General features: G+C 43.5%; 3 protein-coding genes across 3 annotated transcripts; 2 read left to right on the top strand and 1 right to left on the bottom strand.

The window, feature by feature from the left end:
- Positions 1-3,155: 3,155 nt before the first annotated feature.
- On the top strand, positions 3,156-13,723 carry aqp7 (aquaporin 7). Its single transcript, XM_048259524.1, has 7 exons — positions 3,156-3,952; positions 9,496-9,661; positions 10,597-10,723; positions 10,864-11,001; positions 11,337-11,455; positions 12,068-12,285; positions 12,836-13,723. The coding sequence occupies exons 2-7, from the start codon at positions 9,524-9,526 to the stop codon at positions 13,029-13,031; spliced, it is 936 nt and encodes a 311-aa protein (XP_048115481.1). The 5' UTR covers positions 3,156-3,952; positions 9,496-9,523; the 3' UTR covers positions 13,032-13,723.
- Positions 3,214-4,592, top strand: LOC125304191 (anther-specific proline-rich protein APG-like). Its single transcript, XM_048258258.1, has 3 exons — positions 3,214-3,241; positions 3,374-3,952; positions 4,561-4,592. Exons 1-3 carry the CDS (start codon positions 3,214-3,216, stop codon positions 4,590-4,592), a joined length of 639 nt encoding a protein of 212 aa, XP_048114215.1.
- Positions 13,707-17,418, bottom strand: tpgs2 (tubulin polyglutamylase complex subunit 2). Its single transcript, XM_048259526.1, has 7 exons — positions 17,242-17,418; positions 16,857-16,936; positions 16,650-16,737; positions 16,301-16,432; positions 15,354-15,455; positions 14,890-15,053; positions 13,707-14,327 (listed from the first exon to the last, which is right to left on the bottom strand). Exons 1-7 carry the CDS (start codon positions 17,315-17,317, stop codon positions 14,103-14,105), a joined length of 867 nt encoding a protein of 288 aa, XP_048115483.1. The 5' UTR covers positions 17,318-17,418; the 3' UTR covers positions 13,707-14,102.
- Between the last annotated feature and the right edge of the window lie 44 nt (positions 17,419-17,462).

The raw sequence follows: 17,462 nt of genomic DNA, 5'->3' as shown, positions 1-17,462 counted from the left end.
TGGAGACACAGCACTCAAAAAATACTCCATAGAAATGCATGGGGCTAGTTTGTCACGCCAATATGGCAGTCGTCTACACATATCCCACCCCTTCCTCTGCAAAACATCGACATGTGAATACATTGAGCCAATCTTGTAGTGTGTTGTGAAGACATCGTGCCAATCATGTGTTGTGATCTCGCCGCTGGAGCAAGATTGGTGTCGTGAAGCCTTGTGCACGCGCAGTTCGACTCAAAGACTGTGCCTGATGAGTGCCCATAAAACGTTGGTATATGGCCGCCGAGTGGAGGGACTTGCCTAAAAGGACTTTGCTAAAGCTTACGTTAACTGTGAGGTCTAGAAGGCAATCGAAGCACACACAGCGACAAGCTCCCAAACAATTACAACACGTAGACCTACTGCTGTTGGTACAAATAGGCTACTGCATCTTAATAGGCTACAATAAGGTTCCCTCTAGCGCCCGATGGGCCTCACCATATAACCCACCCAGGCTCGGAAAGGTAATCTGTACAACTGGGCAAATGCCCGGTGGGCCGTTCCACATGTGGGCCGGTGACCTCCGGGATTTTTTTTTTTTTTTTTTTTTTTTAAAGTTATTTAGCCTTTTTGCGGCCCGTCATGTAGGCCTATAACCTGACCCTAGCCAGATGAATGTCGTTCCGCTTAGCTCCGGCCAGCTTCACTCACATCCATCTGGGACCTCTTCCATTGAGAGTGATTTCTCCAACCAACTTTATGGTTTAGCCAATCAGGGCGCAGGGCGGGAGTTTCATAGATGTGACATAGCGTAGAAGCTGACTGTGAGTCTGTTATTAGCGTCACGGGTTGGCCCGATGTGAGTGGTTGAAGTAGCACGCCAATAGATGACGGACAAGTGGTTTATTCAATCATATGCAAGCATTTTTTGATTAGGCCCAGCCTTCTGAAGCAACACTTCAATGGATCGGTTCCAGATGGATGAGTGGAGCTAGGCGGAGCGAAATTCATCTGGCTATTGCCAGGTTAGTAGGCCTAGGCCTAACCTATAAATGCAGTTGCATCCATTTGGCTTGGGAGTGACAGGTCAATCATTTTGGCTTCTTGACAGGTTCAGTGTGTGTTACGATCGCGCCCCCCTGCCCCACCCCTCAAGTGGATTTGTCCAAGCAGCCGCGCTAGGTTTGTGGGGAAATATAGCCTACGAGTGCATGGTAGCCTAGGTTGTGTAAGTGCCCTCCGCTGGCTGGTGTTCACATCATCGCAGTTTAACCGTAAACAGCAATGAGAGGTCTAGTTTTATTCCATAATTTTTTTTATAGACTTTAGTTGCATGCGCTACCAAGAGCTTCCATTTACTGCACCATGTAGGCTAATGTAGTGTGGTTCTGTCAACATCAAAAAAACTATGGGTAGCCTACAATTTTCGCACAACTTGGTGGAAAAGTGTAGCACAGGTTAATGAAAACCCATTCATTTTTGGAGCTGATCCTACTCAAAAGGAATTTCCCATATAGTAGGCCTAACCTTTTAGCTCACAACGACAGTGAAAGTGAAACTTGGAAAGTGAAGTCTCTCCACCGAGCGTTACATTAGATGCACAATCAATCGCGAGTCGATGCAAGTAAAAAGTATCAACTGGTAGCCTAATTTTGCCAAATGTGATGACGGCACACAAACTTGGGCAAAAACGTTTAGTATACACTTGTGGTGATAGCCTACAGTTAATGTGAATCGTGGACTATAACCAAAGTAAAGGAGAAGATTTGCACCAAATAAAGGCTGTGGTTGTATTTCTACAACATGTTGGCACAAAACGTAATTTCTGTCATCTATGACGATGTCCATGTTCAGTAGCCTATATTTTTCATTTAAAGTCAAGCATTGACATGTGGTTTAATGCATGGGGTAGGCCGTCCAGAGAGACACCCCCGGACCCCCGTGTTATTGTGATTAGGCTATAGGTCCAAATCTAAATGTTTGGGTTCAGTTTATGAAGTGTTGCTACAGCATAATACTATGTGTTTGTTATTTATGGGGGAAATCAGGGGGGGATTTATTTGAACACGCTCTGGAAATTCACAATTTCGTCGCCGTTTAAAAAAAAAAAAAACATAGTCCAGTCCATACAACTTCATTTCAATTTTGAAAGAAATCTGGACTATGTTTTAAAAAAAAAAAAAAAACGGAATTTACGGTTGTGAATTTCCAGAGCGTGTTATAACACACTCAGCAATCGACCCCACGGACTTTCCCCTGAAGATGGCAGCAAAGATGGCAACATTTCCTGAAAGGTACTGGCTTGTTGAAATTCATTCTGGACTCTCTATCCGACCACATAAAGACCTCGATATGCCGGGTTTGGCTTTAGGGACCCTCTACTCACTACCACGTAAGTGTTATGTTGTTTGGAACTGTAGAAGAGGTATAAAAATAGTGTTTTGTAGCGGCTAAATTGATATGCCCTGCTCACTTCCAGGCTACGAGTTTTGACTAAAAACGGTACAATCGAACTTTCTCAAAACACATCCGAATTACATGATTTTGATGTCAACTCAACGTATGTACCCCCAATCATCCGTAAATCGATCTAAAGTGCATTTTACTCCGGATAATTCCTTTTAGTCATTCCTTTCGAAGAAGGATGTATTTGCCGTTTTGCTGACCGGATACGGATATGGTCGTAGCGCTGGCCTATTGCATGCCTAGGCAGTTTGAAAGACAATTCTCTGCCCGCCCCTTGGATTAAGCGAGGTGAATGGTTCGATTCCAGACTATACATTTCAATGATATAGGATGGCCCGCCAGGCTAGATCCTGCCTGGATGGAATGATTTTGTGCCACCCTGGTGGCAACTTTAGTGTCCTGTGTGTTGTGTTTGCCTGGTTCCCCATGTGCTTTGTGTTACCTGCCGGTCACCTGTCTTTGTCTCCGTCCCATCCTTATTTGGTCTGTGCTTCTTGTCTTGTTAGTTTTCCCTCCGTTTCTGCTTCCTCACCTGTTCCCTGTTATTGTCTCGTTGGTTTCGTCCAGTCCTCTGTCTTTCTGTTAATTGGTATGTGTATTTCTACCCTCCTGTTTCTCTGTTCCTTGTTGGATTGTCGCTCTGTTTACACTGTTGAAGTCCTGTCTGTTAGTAGGTTTGTCATTTAATAAAGTGAGTTTTTCTAATTTCTGCCTGGAGGAGTCTTGCACTTGGGTCCTATCCGCCTACCCTGACAGTACGAACCGACCACGATGGACCCAGCAGACTCCGAACCACCCTGTGAGGAACCTCAGGAGATTAGCTACTTTTTTGAGAGATTCAATGCAGTCCTCTAGAGCAGCACGTCCTTGGAGAAGTTGGCGGCAGTAACCTTAATTGAAAGGAATCTCTCCTCTAAGGCTTGGCTTGCAGCTGCATCCAAGTTGCTGTCTCAGACTGGTAACTTTAGGAGAAGCCTGCAGGCACTCCTTGTTCCGTCCAGTGAGGCTGTTAGCCCCCAGCCAGATCCTGCCCCCACATCCACTGGCTGCAGGCCAGAGTGCCAGGGCCTTCGGGTGGGACAGGTGAGCCTCAAACCAGCCGATCCCACTTCGAATCTTCAGCCTGCACAGGTGCAGTTCTCTCCACACGCTGAGGTCTCTCAGGAGTCCCCATTCTGCAGAACCAGACTTGCCCGCAAGCCTCCCTCCCGAAGGAGACGTGGTGCTAAGCTTTGGCCAACCTGGTCATCCGACACCATGCCTCCTGTGCCCAGCTTAGAGGCGCCTGTTCCTGTGCCCGCAGCCGAGTCCGCTCCTGTGCCCGCAGCCACGCCGGCAGCCCAGCCGCCCGAGGCCACGCCCCCCTCTGACTGTCTGCCCGAGCTGGATCCGCCTCGCTCTGACTTTCCGGTCCCGCCTCTGCCCGAGCCGGTCCCGCCTCACTCTGACTGTCCGGTCCCGCTTCTGCCCGAGCCCCTCTCTGTTCACCCTGTTGAAGTCCTGTCTGTTGGTGAGTTTTGTCGTACAATAAAGTGTGTTTTTCGAAACACAGGAGGGTAGAAATGCACATACCCATTAACAGAAAGACAGAGGACTGGAGGAAACCGAGACAATAACAGGGAACAGGTGAGGAAGCAAAAACGGAGGGAAAACTAACAAGACAGGAAGCACAGACCAAATAAGAAGATGGGGCGGAGACAGACAGGTGACAGGCAGGTAACACAAAGCACATGGGGAACCAGGCAAACACAGCAAACAGGACACTACACAAAGTTGAAACCAGGGGACAAAGTCATTCCATCCAGGCAGGATCCTGACAGAGCACTTGGTGAAAAACCATCACTGGGTTGCGTGTAAGATGGGAACAAGACTTACGTTGAGCTTGGCGCCACGATGCACCGGGTGTAAGATAAGGCCCTATATGTGCATGTGTGTTTGTGTGGTGGTATGTGCGTGCATGCCAGTGTATATGTTTGTGTCTGTATAAACTTGTATGCATCACTGGACCCAATACTCTCTTATTTACCAGGGCACTGGGAAATGTGCCCAAGTAAGGAGGTTTACACAAAGAGGTTTGTGTGTGTGTGTGTGTTTCATGGGTGTGCCAATGTACTGCAGGCGTGTGGAGCAGCAGCAACATCAGTCTCTGACTGACTGACTGACAATTGGTAGACCCGGGTTTGATTCCCGAACCCAACTTTAACTTTTGTGTATGTGTGTGTGTGTGTGTGTGTGTGTGTTTGTGTTTGTACACACTTGTGTGCACTGTCATTGCCCATGTGTGTGTGTGTAAAATGTACACATTTACAAACACATGTAACACTTTTTGTGACATTCAGCAAATATCTCCTCATTTAATGTAAGTTCCTTCGGACAATAGGCCTACGTTCTACTCTACGTGCAGTTGTCCTCCATCTCAGTTGCATCAGTTTTCTAATTTTGAAGGTTCTAAAACATTATTATGCTTCACTGAATCCTTCTCGTTTTCTTTCATTTGTCCAGCTAACTTTTCCATTGAACCTAGCCATTTATGATGGATTACACACTCGACATTCTGAAATGCACGATCAAGGCCAAATTAAGTTATCGCAGAACCACTGTGTCAGCAGCATCAGTGCTGACGGTGACGGTGCGTTTCTGAATTCAGATTATTATGTAGGCTAGCCTACTAGACTGTTCTCACGTTGCAGCGCTTTACTTATATGAAGTAGCATTAATCAATCAATATGAGGGGCATAGGGGGATAAATGTTGTCCCCCCCGACGATAAAAATAATTTCGCAGAGGTAGGGATAGGAAAACTAGAGGGGGGGAAATCCTAACCATCCCCCCCTACAAATCGCACCCTGTGTTTACTGTATGTGACAAAATGTTTTAGCTTAGAAACCGCATAACATCGCACCTTTAATCTGTTAATAAACCTGTTCACAATCTCCAAATGTACTGTTATTTGAGACAACATGCCTGTACATCCAATAAAGGCAGGTGCTCAGAAAAAGACTAGACCACAAGTAGACATTGATAGATAGATAGCCTTTATTATGACCGCCGCGCAGCTTTTTCGCATGCCCAAATTTCCGTCAATGATTCCCGGGACACTGAAAGACTGAGGTACACGAAACTTGGTGGGCATGTAACCCCACATGGATAGCATGGAACCATCGTTTTTGTTTTGATCTGTAGCCCCCCGCTGGACTGGACCCTTAAAGGAGGGTAGGGCAAACACAGTTTTCTGTGAATATCTCGAAAACCCTAGGGTTTAGGAGGACCATTTTTTTTTTGTTTTTTGATCTCAAGGGGCCATGTCAACCCATTCCATAACCACTCATTTCATGTATAGCGCCACCTAGTTAAACACAAAAAAGTAAAAATTAGGTGTGGTAATTGAAGGTATCTGTGACCTAACATAGTCAAAACTGCACGAAATTGGAAGTGTAGGATCATTATGACACCCTCTGTATGCACGCCAAGTTTTGTGGAATTCCGTTCATGGGGGGGCCACACAATAAATTAATTTATGTGTACATTTAGTGACGTACACCAACAAGGATTCCCGGGACACTGAAAGACCGGGGTACACAAAACTTGGGCACATGGATAGCATGGAACCGTCATTTTTCGTTTTGATCTGTAGCCCCCCCGCTGGACTGGACCCCCCGAAAGGAGGGTAGGGCAGACACAGTTCTCTGTGAATATCTTGAGAACTGTAGGGCCTAGGATGACCATTTTTTTCAGATGTTTGCCTCCAGGGGTCATGTTAACCCATTTCATGTGCACACATGTGCACAAACATACACACAGTCACAGTAATCATATGACACATACTCACACAGTAGACACATGTACACAGGGGCACAGATGTTTGCCTCCAGGGTCATGTTAACCCATTTCATGTGCACACATGTGCACAAACACACACACACACACACATACACAGTAATCAATGTTATGACACATACTCACACAGTAGACACATACATGCAGGCACAACATAAACATAACATAAACAATCAAGAATTACATCAGAATCAAGAATTTCTCAGATGAACAGGCAAGATGGAGGTGGGGTTGTATAAAATGAATTTTACATGTGAAATCTATGAACTAATCATGTTTTGGTACTTGTTGTCTAGCAGATACCAGTGAGAATTGAGTGTGGATAATGCAATTTAGTGAGACAGTTAGAATCATATAGGCCTTTCAGCTGATTTCTTTTTTGTGGAAAAAATGTGCTGGACTGCTGTCATAATTTGGCTTCATGGGTACATCTAGTTGTTGTAGTTGCATATACAATGAAATTAGGTTATATGACTGAAAGTGCAATTGGGGTTAAAAACAACAACAAAAAATTAAAAACAAGAATGAACAAAACACTTAGGACAGGACAAGTGAAACTGGTGTATAATAAATAAATAAATAAATAATATAATAATATATAATAAATAAGTGAATAATTAAATACCACCATTTAGAAAACTTTATTCAGACTAATGTTTTTGTTTGGTGTGAAATATGGTCATCTATTTGAGGACCGATGGCCTCACAATGAGCATTTTGTCAAGAAATGTCACCCTTTTGAATTTGACAGAGGAAGTTGTAGCGTGCAAGCTTTGTGTAGATTTCTAGATGTCTGCTTTGGTTTTTCGGCGGCTGGGCATGGGGCCTTGGTATGATGTAGAATGCCATTCATTCAAAAAGTTTGCAGTCCATTGGCAAAAATAACACTTTTGAAGTTGACACAAGTATGGGATTACATATGAACGCTTGCTTGTCTCATTTGACTGATTTAATCAATCAACCAATCAATTAACCGTTTTTGTAACTGACCAGGCCATCCATTTAAGATAACATGACAGCTCTCATGGATGGAAAATCCCCAAGACAAAGCCTTGTGATTTCCGGAACAAGAAAATTGCCAGTCTAATTTACTACAAGGCATGCCAGCCTTGCCAGGCTGCTCTTGAGGCCATCAAACGCTGAAGGGAGCACAATGTCTAATTGTGCAATACTTCGCTGTCAGGATTATACTTACTCTTAGAACTGAATACCACTACTACTACTAAAAGGACTATCACAGCCGGATAAATGATAACAGGAATCTTGTGGAACGTGGTAATATTTTTGTATGATCAGGCTGCAGATTCAGAAATTCATTATACTGGGGTGTTTTACTGCCACTGTGGGGAACTTTGTGGTACTGCAAACAAAATCTGTTTAATCATAGTTTAGATCAAAATGTAGACAGTCTTGGCATAATGTTTATTCAGTGCTAGGTCTGTCTGAGTAGGTTTTTAGAAATGGAATAGAATGTTTATGTTCTATCTGATAAAAGACACTAATCTCCCTAACAGAAATCCTGTCAATGGTGGTAACAACAGCAGAGAGGAAAACAAAAGCCATGAAATCAAATCAGAATGCCTAACATCACATTGTGAGATGCACTATTTTGAATGTATTTCTTTTTTCTTTGTGATATATCAGCAAAATACTAGACACACTTTACAGCAGCGCATGTGAGCACACACGAGTTATCTTGTTGCAACAGCTGCGGCTGAAGCAACTGGCACAGGCAACTCCTAGTAACTTTCCTCTTGAAAGTTGCTATCTTTAGTTAATGTCATTATAAAAAAGGCCTTTTTTCAGATCTGCAGCTTATGAACAGTGCTACTGTTCCTACTGGAATCATATAATTCTCCTTTGTTTGTGTTTTGGACCCCCTTTGAACAGAAGGTTATTATGAGTAGTAATTGATTTGTCCCCTTGGTATGTGGGCAACCTCAGAAAATTTTTCTCATGTCATTGCATGGCTGATCAATGATGGAAAGTTTGAAAATCTACAGAAGTCATGGTATGCTATGTGGAATTTGTATTAAGAACTTGAAATCAGTCAAGTCCAAAAAAAGAGAAAAGAGAGTATTAATTTAGACCTTCCTGCCCTTCCACGTGCTTCCATGTGGCAGGATAAGCAGCAAGACCTCTCCATAATAGGGAACAGAACAGAGCAGGCATCAATAACAACAACATGACCTTGATTAAGTCGGACACATTAGTTTGATTAGTGACATTAGTTTGGAGAAGAAAAAGCAAGAATAGGCTGGCTAAAGCATCTTAAGTAAGGCCCCTTCAATGAATTTCACTAATTGTATATGGCAAAGGATCAGCTGACTGAGGACTGAGCTTGACTTTGTGGCCTGCCTAAACGATGCTTAATTTCATATGCTTTATTTTGACCATCTATAGAAAATGTCCTTTTAAACAGATAGATATAGGACTGAATGCAGATATGAGAGTATGCGTATGCTGACAGATGAACGATGACCAAATTAGACACATTTTATCATTAAGATCTTCAAAAGAGGATTTCAGGCTCATTTCAGTCTTAATGGCACAATGCATGGCATAAGCTAGTCTCCTATGTGTGTGTGTGTGTGTGTGTGTGTGTGGGTGTGTATCGGGCCCTTTGATCATCTAATCCCATTTGCCAATATTTGTGACCAAGGTAACAAACAAGAGGACGGGGTGACAGCGGTCATTCTGTTATGGTATGTAAATGGAGGGGACCGTCTGGGAGCCAAAGCTCGCTGCTACGTGGCGGGGGATGGATGGGACTGGTCCAAGGTCATGGTCAAAACTGCCAAAGCAAAGGTCATTTACTGTGAAAGGTTCACCGAACTGTACATGCAATTACTGTTGTAATTACTTGTGCACATTTTCAGATAACCTGCATGAACTCAGCGACACCGTCAAGTGAGAAGGTTTACAAGTACTATAGCTTTTGTAACACCCCCTTCCATGCATGTGGGTGTGACTGGCTGTGTGTGTATGCGGACTGGCAGTTGTCTGAGGGGGCGGGACACAAGCCATATAAGGTGAGACGCCCTCAGAGCGTTCAGTACTTTCAAAGGAGAGAGTGAAGGGAGAGAAAGCAACACAGACCAAGAGAGTGACAACAAAGAGAGAAGCTAACAATACACTATTCCATTGAGGAGCCTTGGAGACCATTGAAGGATTTTGATAAGACGGACTCCAATCTAACAAACTTTGACCTGAACAGAAAGAGTGGGAGGAGAACGACAGGACGAATGAGGGACTCTCAGACCATGCTGGAAGAGGGGCGAGTGGGGGAACAGAGGGAGAGCAAAGGGGCCACCATGGCGTGGGTCAGGAACGAGGTCGTCCGCGTGGGGCTAGCCGAGACCCTCGGCACATTCGTTATGATGGTGAGCATGCATTGCACTGCAATAGGAACACACAACCTGTTTTGTCTTATTGGTGCACGGTTGGTAATGCCAGATATATATAATAACTACATTGAAAAATGATTCAGACATCGTTTGGGTCGTATGGAGAATTTTGACAGATAGCATTAACAATAGAAGCATAACATTCAGATGAAAGCTATGAATTAATAAAAAATAAGAGTACATTTATGAGGCTCACCATTTTTAGGATATCTGAGAGGTTATGCTTTTCTGTATAACAATATTATAAGATGTAATGTGAAGGACGGTGTCATGCCACATTATTATGTCATCCACTTCTTACTCTTGAGCCTCCCATGGTTTTCCAGAGCATAAACCGGTGACTCCTTAAACAGGATGGCCACTCTGGCTGTGAGCACTCACACACTCACATACTACTGACCAATGACCGGACACCCTTTGTGTGTGATCTCTTTCTCTTTCTGGAGGCATGCTGTCAATGCAATCTCGCATTGTTGGAGGCAGGCACTTGTGACGTGTTCTTAGTGGAAGTAGCCAAATGTTTGACCTGTCTCTGACACACACATACACACACACACACGCACACACACACACACGTATTCACGCTTAGTCTCATGTCAGTCACAAGGAAAACACCTGCTCCACAAATCCTATTCTTAGAGTAATTACAGTGTTCTTTAGTCTAGAACACCATCTGACACATTCCCTCAGCTGGAATGACAAGTGTTCACTGTTTCACATACATAACGTCAAGCCTTAAGTTTAAATGTTTATTTACAGTATGTACTATTGTCTTAAATGTGAGAGGTTTTCTTTACTGTCCATCTCTTATGACATCCTAAAAGAATCCCATTTACCCTTCATTAATCGGCTGGGCTATGGTTGACTGTGTGTGTGTGTGTGTGTTTGTGTGTGTTGGTTGGTTGTTGCAGGTGTTCGGGCTGGGCTCAGTGGCTCAGGTGGTCACTGGGACAGGAGCATTTGGGGAGTTCCTGAGCATCAACCTAGGTTTTGGGCTAGGTGTGGCTATGGGTGTGCATGTCGCTGGCAAAGTTTCAGGTACGTTATGCGGAATTGCGTACATCTATTGTTTTACTGGTAGTTCAGCTTTTACTTGAATTTATGTTAATCTTTTAGGCTCGTGCGTAGAACCAATGGAAAGAAAGAAACAAGAACCAAAACAAATCTCTCTCTCTCAGGTGCTCACATGAATGCAGCGGTCTCCTTTACTATGTGTATCTTTGGACGTCTGAAGTGGACGATGCTGCCCTTGTATATCGCATCCCAGTTCCTGGGATCTTTTCTAGCGGCTGGAACAGTCTTTTCCCTCTACTATGGTATGTATGAGTTATATTCCTGAAACAAAGGAGTATAAACACTGATACAGAAATATTTCTGTCCTGTCCTAGACCTTGAACGATGCAGTCATTTCAAGGATTTCCTGGAAGGATGCTTTTTAGTTACTTTAGAATAAAGCCACAATATCCAAACAAATGACATAGAACATCACATCTCCATTGAAAGCCATTGTGCTTATAGTGACATTTACTGTGTACCATGCCCAATAGGGATCTATTTTGAGCTTAATTTTTCACACATTGTCTAGTATTAAACCATTAGTGTAAGAGGCATATTCCACTGGTCACAGCTTTTATTTGTTTCTATACTGTAGATGCCATTTATCACTACAGTGGGGGAAACTTCACGGTGACTGGCCCTAAAGCAACAGCTGGGATTTTTGCCACCTACCCGGCCCCATACCTCTCTCTCCATGCTGGCTTCCTAGACCAGGTGAGTGGTTAAACAGAACAGGTGTCCAACTCATTAACAGCTGCAACACCAGTTCTAAGGACTGGTGATGACAGGTGAGGAGAACCTGCCTTTCAGGAACAGTGGGTCTGCAAGCTTTTACTGGGCATGACAAAAGGGGAAAAAAGGAGGCCTATGCAAATATATGGCATTTCTTGCATCTCTTGCATAGCACTGACAAGCTCATTTTCATTGTACAGCTTTCAGCAAAACAGTATATTTACTTTAAAAAACAAGGGAAAAATAATTCCCAACAAACTTTTTGAGCCATTTTTTTCGGCAAAATATAGTATTTTAACCCTGGTTCCCAGAGTAAGTGCACTTGCTGATTGCTCTGCTCCATTTGCATTGCACTTCTCCAAACACTCACTGGTATGACAGCACCTCGGTTACCACGTTTAACTGAAATGCAGTAAACACTGCTTAACATTATGAATGCGCACAACTGATAAGACAGTAATTACAGCTGATAAAGGTATTGATTGTATTTCTGGTCTTTCATTGATTAGAAAGGGTCTGTGACGACACTCTGTGCTGTCTTGGCCTGATTCCTACTCATCCAATGTTCTTTTCCATGTCTCCTCTCTCTTGTAGGTGCTGGGCACTGCCATGCTGCTGCTTTGCCTGATGGCCCTGTCAGATCAGCGAAACCAGCCTGCACCGATCGGTAGTGAACCTCTGGCTGCCGGCCTCCTGGTCATCCTGATTGGTATCTCTTTGGGCAGTAACAGCGGCTATGCCATCAATCCCACGCGAGACTTGGCACCCCGCGTCTTCAGTGCCCTCGCTGGATGGGGACCTGATGTGTTCAAGTAAGGATTCTGTAGATGTTTGTACATTCTGTAGATGTATGCAATTCATAGAGATCTTACTGGATATGGTGGGTCTGCTTTATAGGGACGGGTGTGGAATAGAGAAACAGGACTCATGGGTAATGGAATTGAAGCAGCAGAGAGCTCATGAGAGATCAATGTTATAGAGATGGGGATTATGGGGGACGGTTTATGATGTGCCAGGTTTAGGGGAAATATATGGTTTAAGAGAGGGTTTATGAAAAATGAATGATGTGCAGTCACAAGCCTTATGGTAAAAAATCCTGTTGAGATGGGGCAGATGTATGGATAAGGTATCTCAGCCTAGACACTTAGTTAAACAAATATCATTTGTAAAGGAAGAGGGAATATACAGTAAGGACCAACCCTGCATTAAAGCCAAAAGCCCAACACATTGCATGGATGCCTTTGTTGAAGATAAATACATAATTCACAATAGAAATTTCAAGGGTCCAATTGACCTCTCATCATCAATTGAACAGATGAATGCGGAAAGTTCACCTTTGACCTCTCTGTTTCTTTCCTTTAGGGCAGGCGGTGGATGGTGGTGGGTCCCTGTCATGGCCCCTTTGGTTGGTGGGGTCATTGGTGCCCTGATCTACAAAGTATTTGTGGAGATGCATCACCCCTCCGTGGACAAGCGTGGACTTGGGTCTAATAACAAGCCTGAGAGTGAGCCGCTGGACCAGCTGAAAAAAGCAGCTGCAGCTGAAATGTGTGTGTAGACAGCTGTCGGACATACACACCCTCAGGCAGTCATGCTGAGACCAAAGTGGTTCTGGGGACCATGAAGAGAAGACGCTGGACTTAGAAGGGCCATGCTGACCACCGGCTGGACACCACTGGTATGGACACCAGCTCTCAGTGAAGATCAAAAGCAGCTAAGGCTGTGGTGCATCTCCTCTAGCTCCTTCTCTTACACTCTAATACGATGGAGTACAAGATCACTCCAGCTAACCAACAGCATACAACAGTGCGGAGGGGACTGGAAGGACAAAGAGATGACGTGTCGCGTCCCATCTCAAGGCTGATGGAGGCAAAGCCGAGGGAAAGAGGAAACACAACGATGAATCACAGGGCTGGTCATTATGTGAAGACACGACAACATTTAGGCGCTAAATGACCATTGAAGAAGAAAGGGAGATGGGGCTAGTGAGTCGGATAACTCGGAACACTGCACCCTCTTCACCTGTCTGGCCTCAATTTAGATGTGCGTACTAAATGACCAGAAAAAATGATGTCACAGTCACTTAAAATGTGACTCCACTCTGATGGAAATTGTCTGTAAATCTTGTATGCTCCTCGGTCAAAGAAGGAAGACAAAACAATAATTGCATAGAATCTAGAATCTATAGATGGTTGAGAACCACATGTGAAAACAAACTAAGACTTGGCCATAATGTGTTTGAGGCATATTTTTTAATCGTTAATAACATTTAAATAAATAAATGACACTGGGGATCTCACATAAATCAGGGGTAGTGAACAAACATACCTGTGTTCACAGTTTAGTGGACAGACTGGGAAAACAGGGGCTAAGCGTGTGAAGCTAGTGTTAGCAATATGCCTATTCATCCAGTTAAGGTGTGTAAACAGGGACATACACATACATACATCATCACTCAAGGTCAAATCACCATGATTCTCAACCATTAGACATGACATACCAACTTATTTTAAAATGAAGGCCTTCCAGTCAGTCGTTTTTAAACACATTCCTTGCTCCTTGCATATCCAACTAGCTTAAATGCTGTATGCATCACATATTCAGTGCTTTATCCCTTAACATGCTCTGGTCATCGCTTTAGCGCACTGTGTCTCCCTGACCCCCCATGTACTTTAGCGGGGCCCCCAGAACCCGTGGTGGATGCCTGGATGGGGGGCTTCTTTTTGGGGGCCGGCTGCTTGGCTTTTCCCTTGAAGGCTTTGGTCGGGTCCAGCTTGTTAAGCAGTGGCTCACCTGCAGAGTCCAGGTGAGGGTCTGAGTGGAAGGTCAGTGGTTGGTAGAGGGCAGCCCATTGCTGGGGGATAATGAGAGAAACATAAAAGCAGAAAGGGTTCACTGGCACTGCTAACTCAGTTGTTAAAGCGTACTATGGACTGGCAAATGTGTATTCTCTCTTATATGGCTTGGAACTGTGTAACAAACAATGCTAGTGTTGATTTGCACATCAAGTCTATTTTAAGTTTATATAAGTCTCAGCTAAGTTTGACATTTGAACAATGTTGGTACTGTAAAAAATGTCCAGCTTGTAAATAAAACAGACTTTTGTAATGAGCGCTTTTTGTTCACCTTTTGTTTGCATTTTAACAAATACAAAACACATTACTGCAACATAGCAACTATCTTTTGGCATCAGAAAGATATACTACGATGCGAGGTCACTGACTTACCCAGGTAACTTAGGGAGTTACTTCTGATCTCAAAACAATATGTCATTTAAGAAGCAATGCTTGCAGTAAAGAGTTCTTTTGGAGATCAGTGGTGACTCCCAAAGTTACCAGGATAGGCCAGTAACCTCGCTTTGTAGTATACCCTTCAGAAAGCGTGTCGTGTGACCTGTGCACACTTTGCCCTCTCACCTTGGCCTGTGGGCTGGACCCATATGGGGTGAAGTTGTACTGCCACTCAGGCAGGCCCAGGTGTGTGATCATGAGCCGGTAGTAGGCGGTGAACGAGGGGGTCAGGTAGTGCCAGTAGAGCGAGCGGTCCAGGAACCACACATCACACTCCTGGGACACCTCATCTATACAGGAAACAGGAGACACAGACGACCACACAAACAAACAAACAAACAAAAAAAATTATAAATATGTGTGTCTGGAAACTTGGCTTACTCAGATCTGTGAAGAGAATGAGTGAAAAGTGACATTCCAAGAGCAAGCATATGGCTGAGATAGATATGGTTAGTTTATATCCACTTTATATGCAACTAATATTTCTTACTTTTTTCAGAAAAAATGAAACCATTACAGTAAATGGGAACTTTAAACTTAACGCTGCCTAAAATGTTGCGTTGTGATGAATATGGGTGTGCAGTGACTACCTTCTGTGCAGTTCTTGTAGACCAGACACACCTTCCCATTTCCCGCACAGGGGTCCAGCTCAAAGATCCGACTGCGGGAATCAAAACGGGGCTGTTCTCTTTCTGCAAGGCACCATGACCCTCTAATGTTATTAGTTCAAAGGGACCATTTTACTATAGATCAATTGTTGGTGATGGAAAAAAGCAGGTAAGCAACACAACAATATTTACACTGACCACTCGTATCAATTTTGTTTGTGAATCCAATTAAAAGAGGTTGTTATAGACCCTTTCAATGTTTGTAAATATCCAGAGCCTAGTTTGGGGGAGCGCGCAGCATGGGGTCAGAAAAATGGTGCAGTTAACAGACAGGCATGTTGAGCTGTCAAGGTATGCACTGCCATTGTCATCCCAGGACCGGGAACCGTACCTTAATAAATTACTCTTAGCTTATGGCGATTGTCTGACTGATCCTGAGCTGATAACAGAATGGGTAATGACGTTAGTAAGTGGCCAGAGATTCATTGTTCCACTATATACGACTATCTGGTTGACAAGCCCAGTGTGTATACATGCAAAAAAAGTAGAACAAATGGGCATTTTTCTTGACATTTCCTTGACATTTCAGTCAATTCACACACACACACAATTCAATGGGATGAAAAGCTTTCTGATCCCGATATGCGCGCACATTTTACCTTTCGTGTTTGGGTCAATATTTGACAGTTTCATCTCATGAAAATGGAAGTGTGTCAGTTTGGATTTCTTAAGTGAAATTGTCTGTCATTGACTAGCCCAGGTAGGGCCATATTGATGTTGAGCTTTGGCCGTGAAGGTAGGATGACCACAGGTCTAACAGAACAGAAGTTCTGTGTGGTAGGGTCAAATATTTTTGTATTTATAAGTTGTCTATCAGTGTATTTTGCTCACACTGCACTCAATGTTGTGGATGTGCTCAGCCATCTCACCTTCTGCCTCTCCATCAGAGTCCAGATCAGCGATGGTGGGTGTGCTGGGGAGGGAGAATACTGCTGATTGGCCAAGCCGCCGGAGCTTGGCCACACTATTAATCACCATACAGCCCACAGACACACACTCATCTGCAACATAATAGAGGTATACTCATTTGTGGTTAGTTAGGGTGTTACAATTACAAACAGTTATCATATAATTAATGAATTAATGCATTAGCTTGATGTATGGATTTATTTTATATGTAAACCAAATCCCAATGGCAGTTGATCAAATAGGCTAGGTATTTCAAACGTGTTTGTATCAAGGCTGGAAGTTTGAGTAAAGGCAAATTACAAGACTCACTCTCAAGCTTTGAACCCCAGGTCAAAGTGAAGCCATCTGTAGTTAGATAAAAGTCTCTGAGGTCCTCGGGTAAGACACATGCGTTTTTCTGATGAACAAGAGGCATTGTGAAAAAGAATACTACGTTTGAGTATCGAGAAACAAAATCAGCATTCACACACAGACGCGTAGCTATATATCATTCATAAATGACGTGGCTTAATATACCTGCTCCCATGACAGCAAACATCGTTTCTCTGCAGGCTCTCTTTCTGCGAAACGCACATCGAGGACTCCAGGAAGACTCTCTGTGGATCAGAACAAACCATCAGATTTTAATACAGCTGCACAGGCAAGAGGTAGATCTGGACAAAGCACTGACATTACAGCTGTCTGTTGCTTGAGCATTACCTATCAGGGGTCTATCACTGAAGCAACTTAGGTTAGATTCATACACAGATGCTTAAATATGCATAACAGATATAAGACAGCCTAATAGCTGAACGTTTCAAACCTAGCTTGTCATTAGCCTGATTACTGATAACTAATTGGTTAGCTTGCTGTATCACTAGCTAGCTGCAACTGACATTTTCAATAAGCACAATAATCTCACCAAGTACTCGAGTAACACCAAGTGTCAGCCTTTCTATGAAGACTTTATGCGCTTTCTCATCCTTTGACTCATCCATTCCTTTTGAATAACGTATAATTAGCTAATGATTAGCTCAATGACAAAATACATACAGATATTTCATTCATTTTGTGTGTGAGCACTCACGAGTACCAGGAAAGAAAACATTGCGAGTAGGTAAAGTCATAGGGAGTTGTAGTTTT

Source organism: Alosa alosa, chromosome 12 (assembly GCF_017589495.1).
Source record: "Alosa alosa isolate M-15738 ecotype Scorff River chromosome 12, AALO_Geno_1.1, whole genome shotgun sequence".
In the NCBI taxonomy this organism is placed as follows: domain Eukaryota; kingdom Metazoa; phylum Chordata; class Actinopteri; order Clupeiformes; family Clupeidae; genus Alosa; species Alosa alosa.
This window is presented reverse-complemented; position numbering and strand designations above follow the sequence as displayed.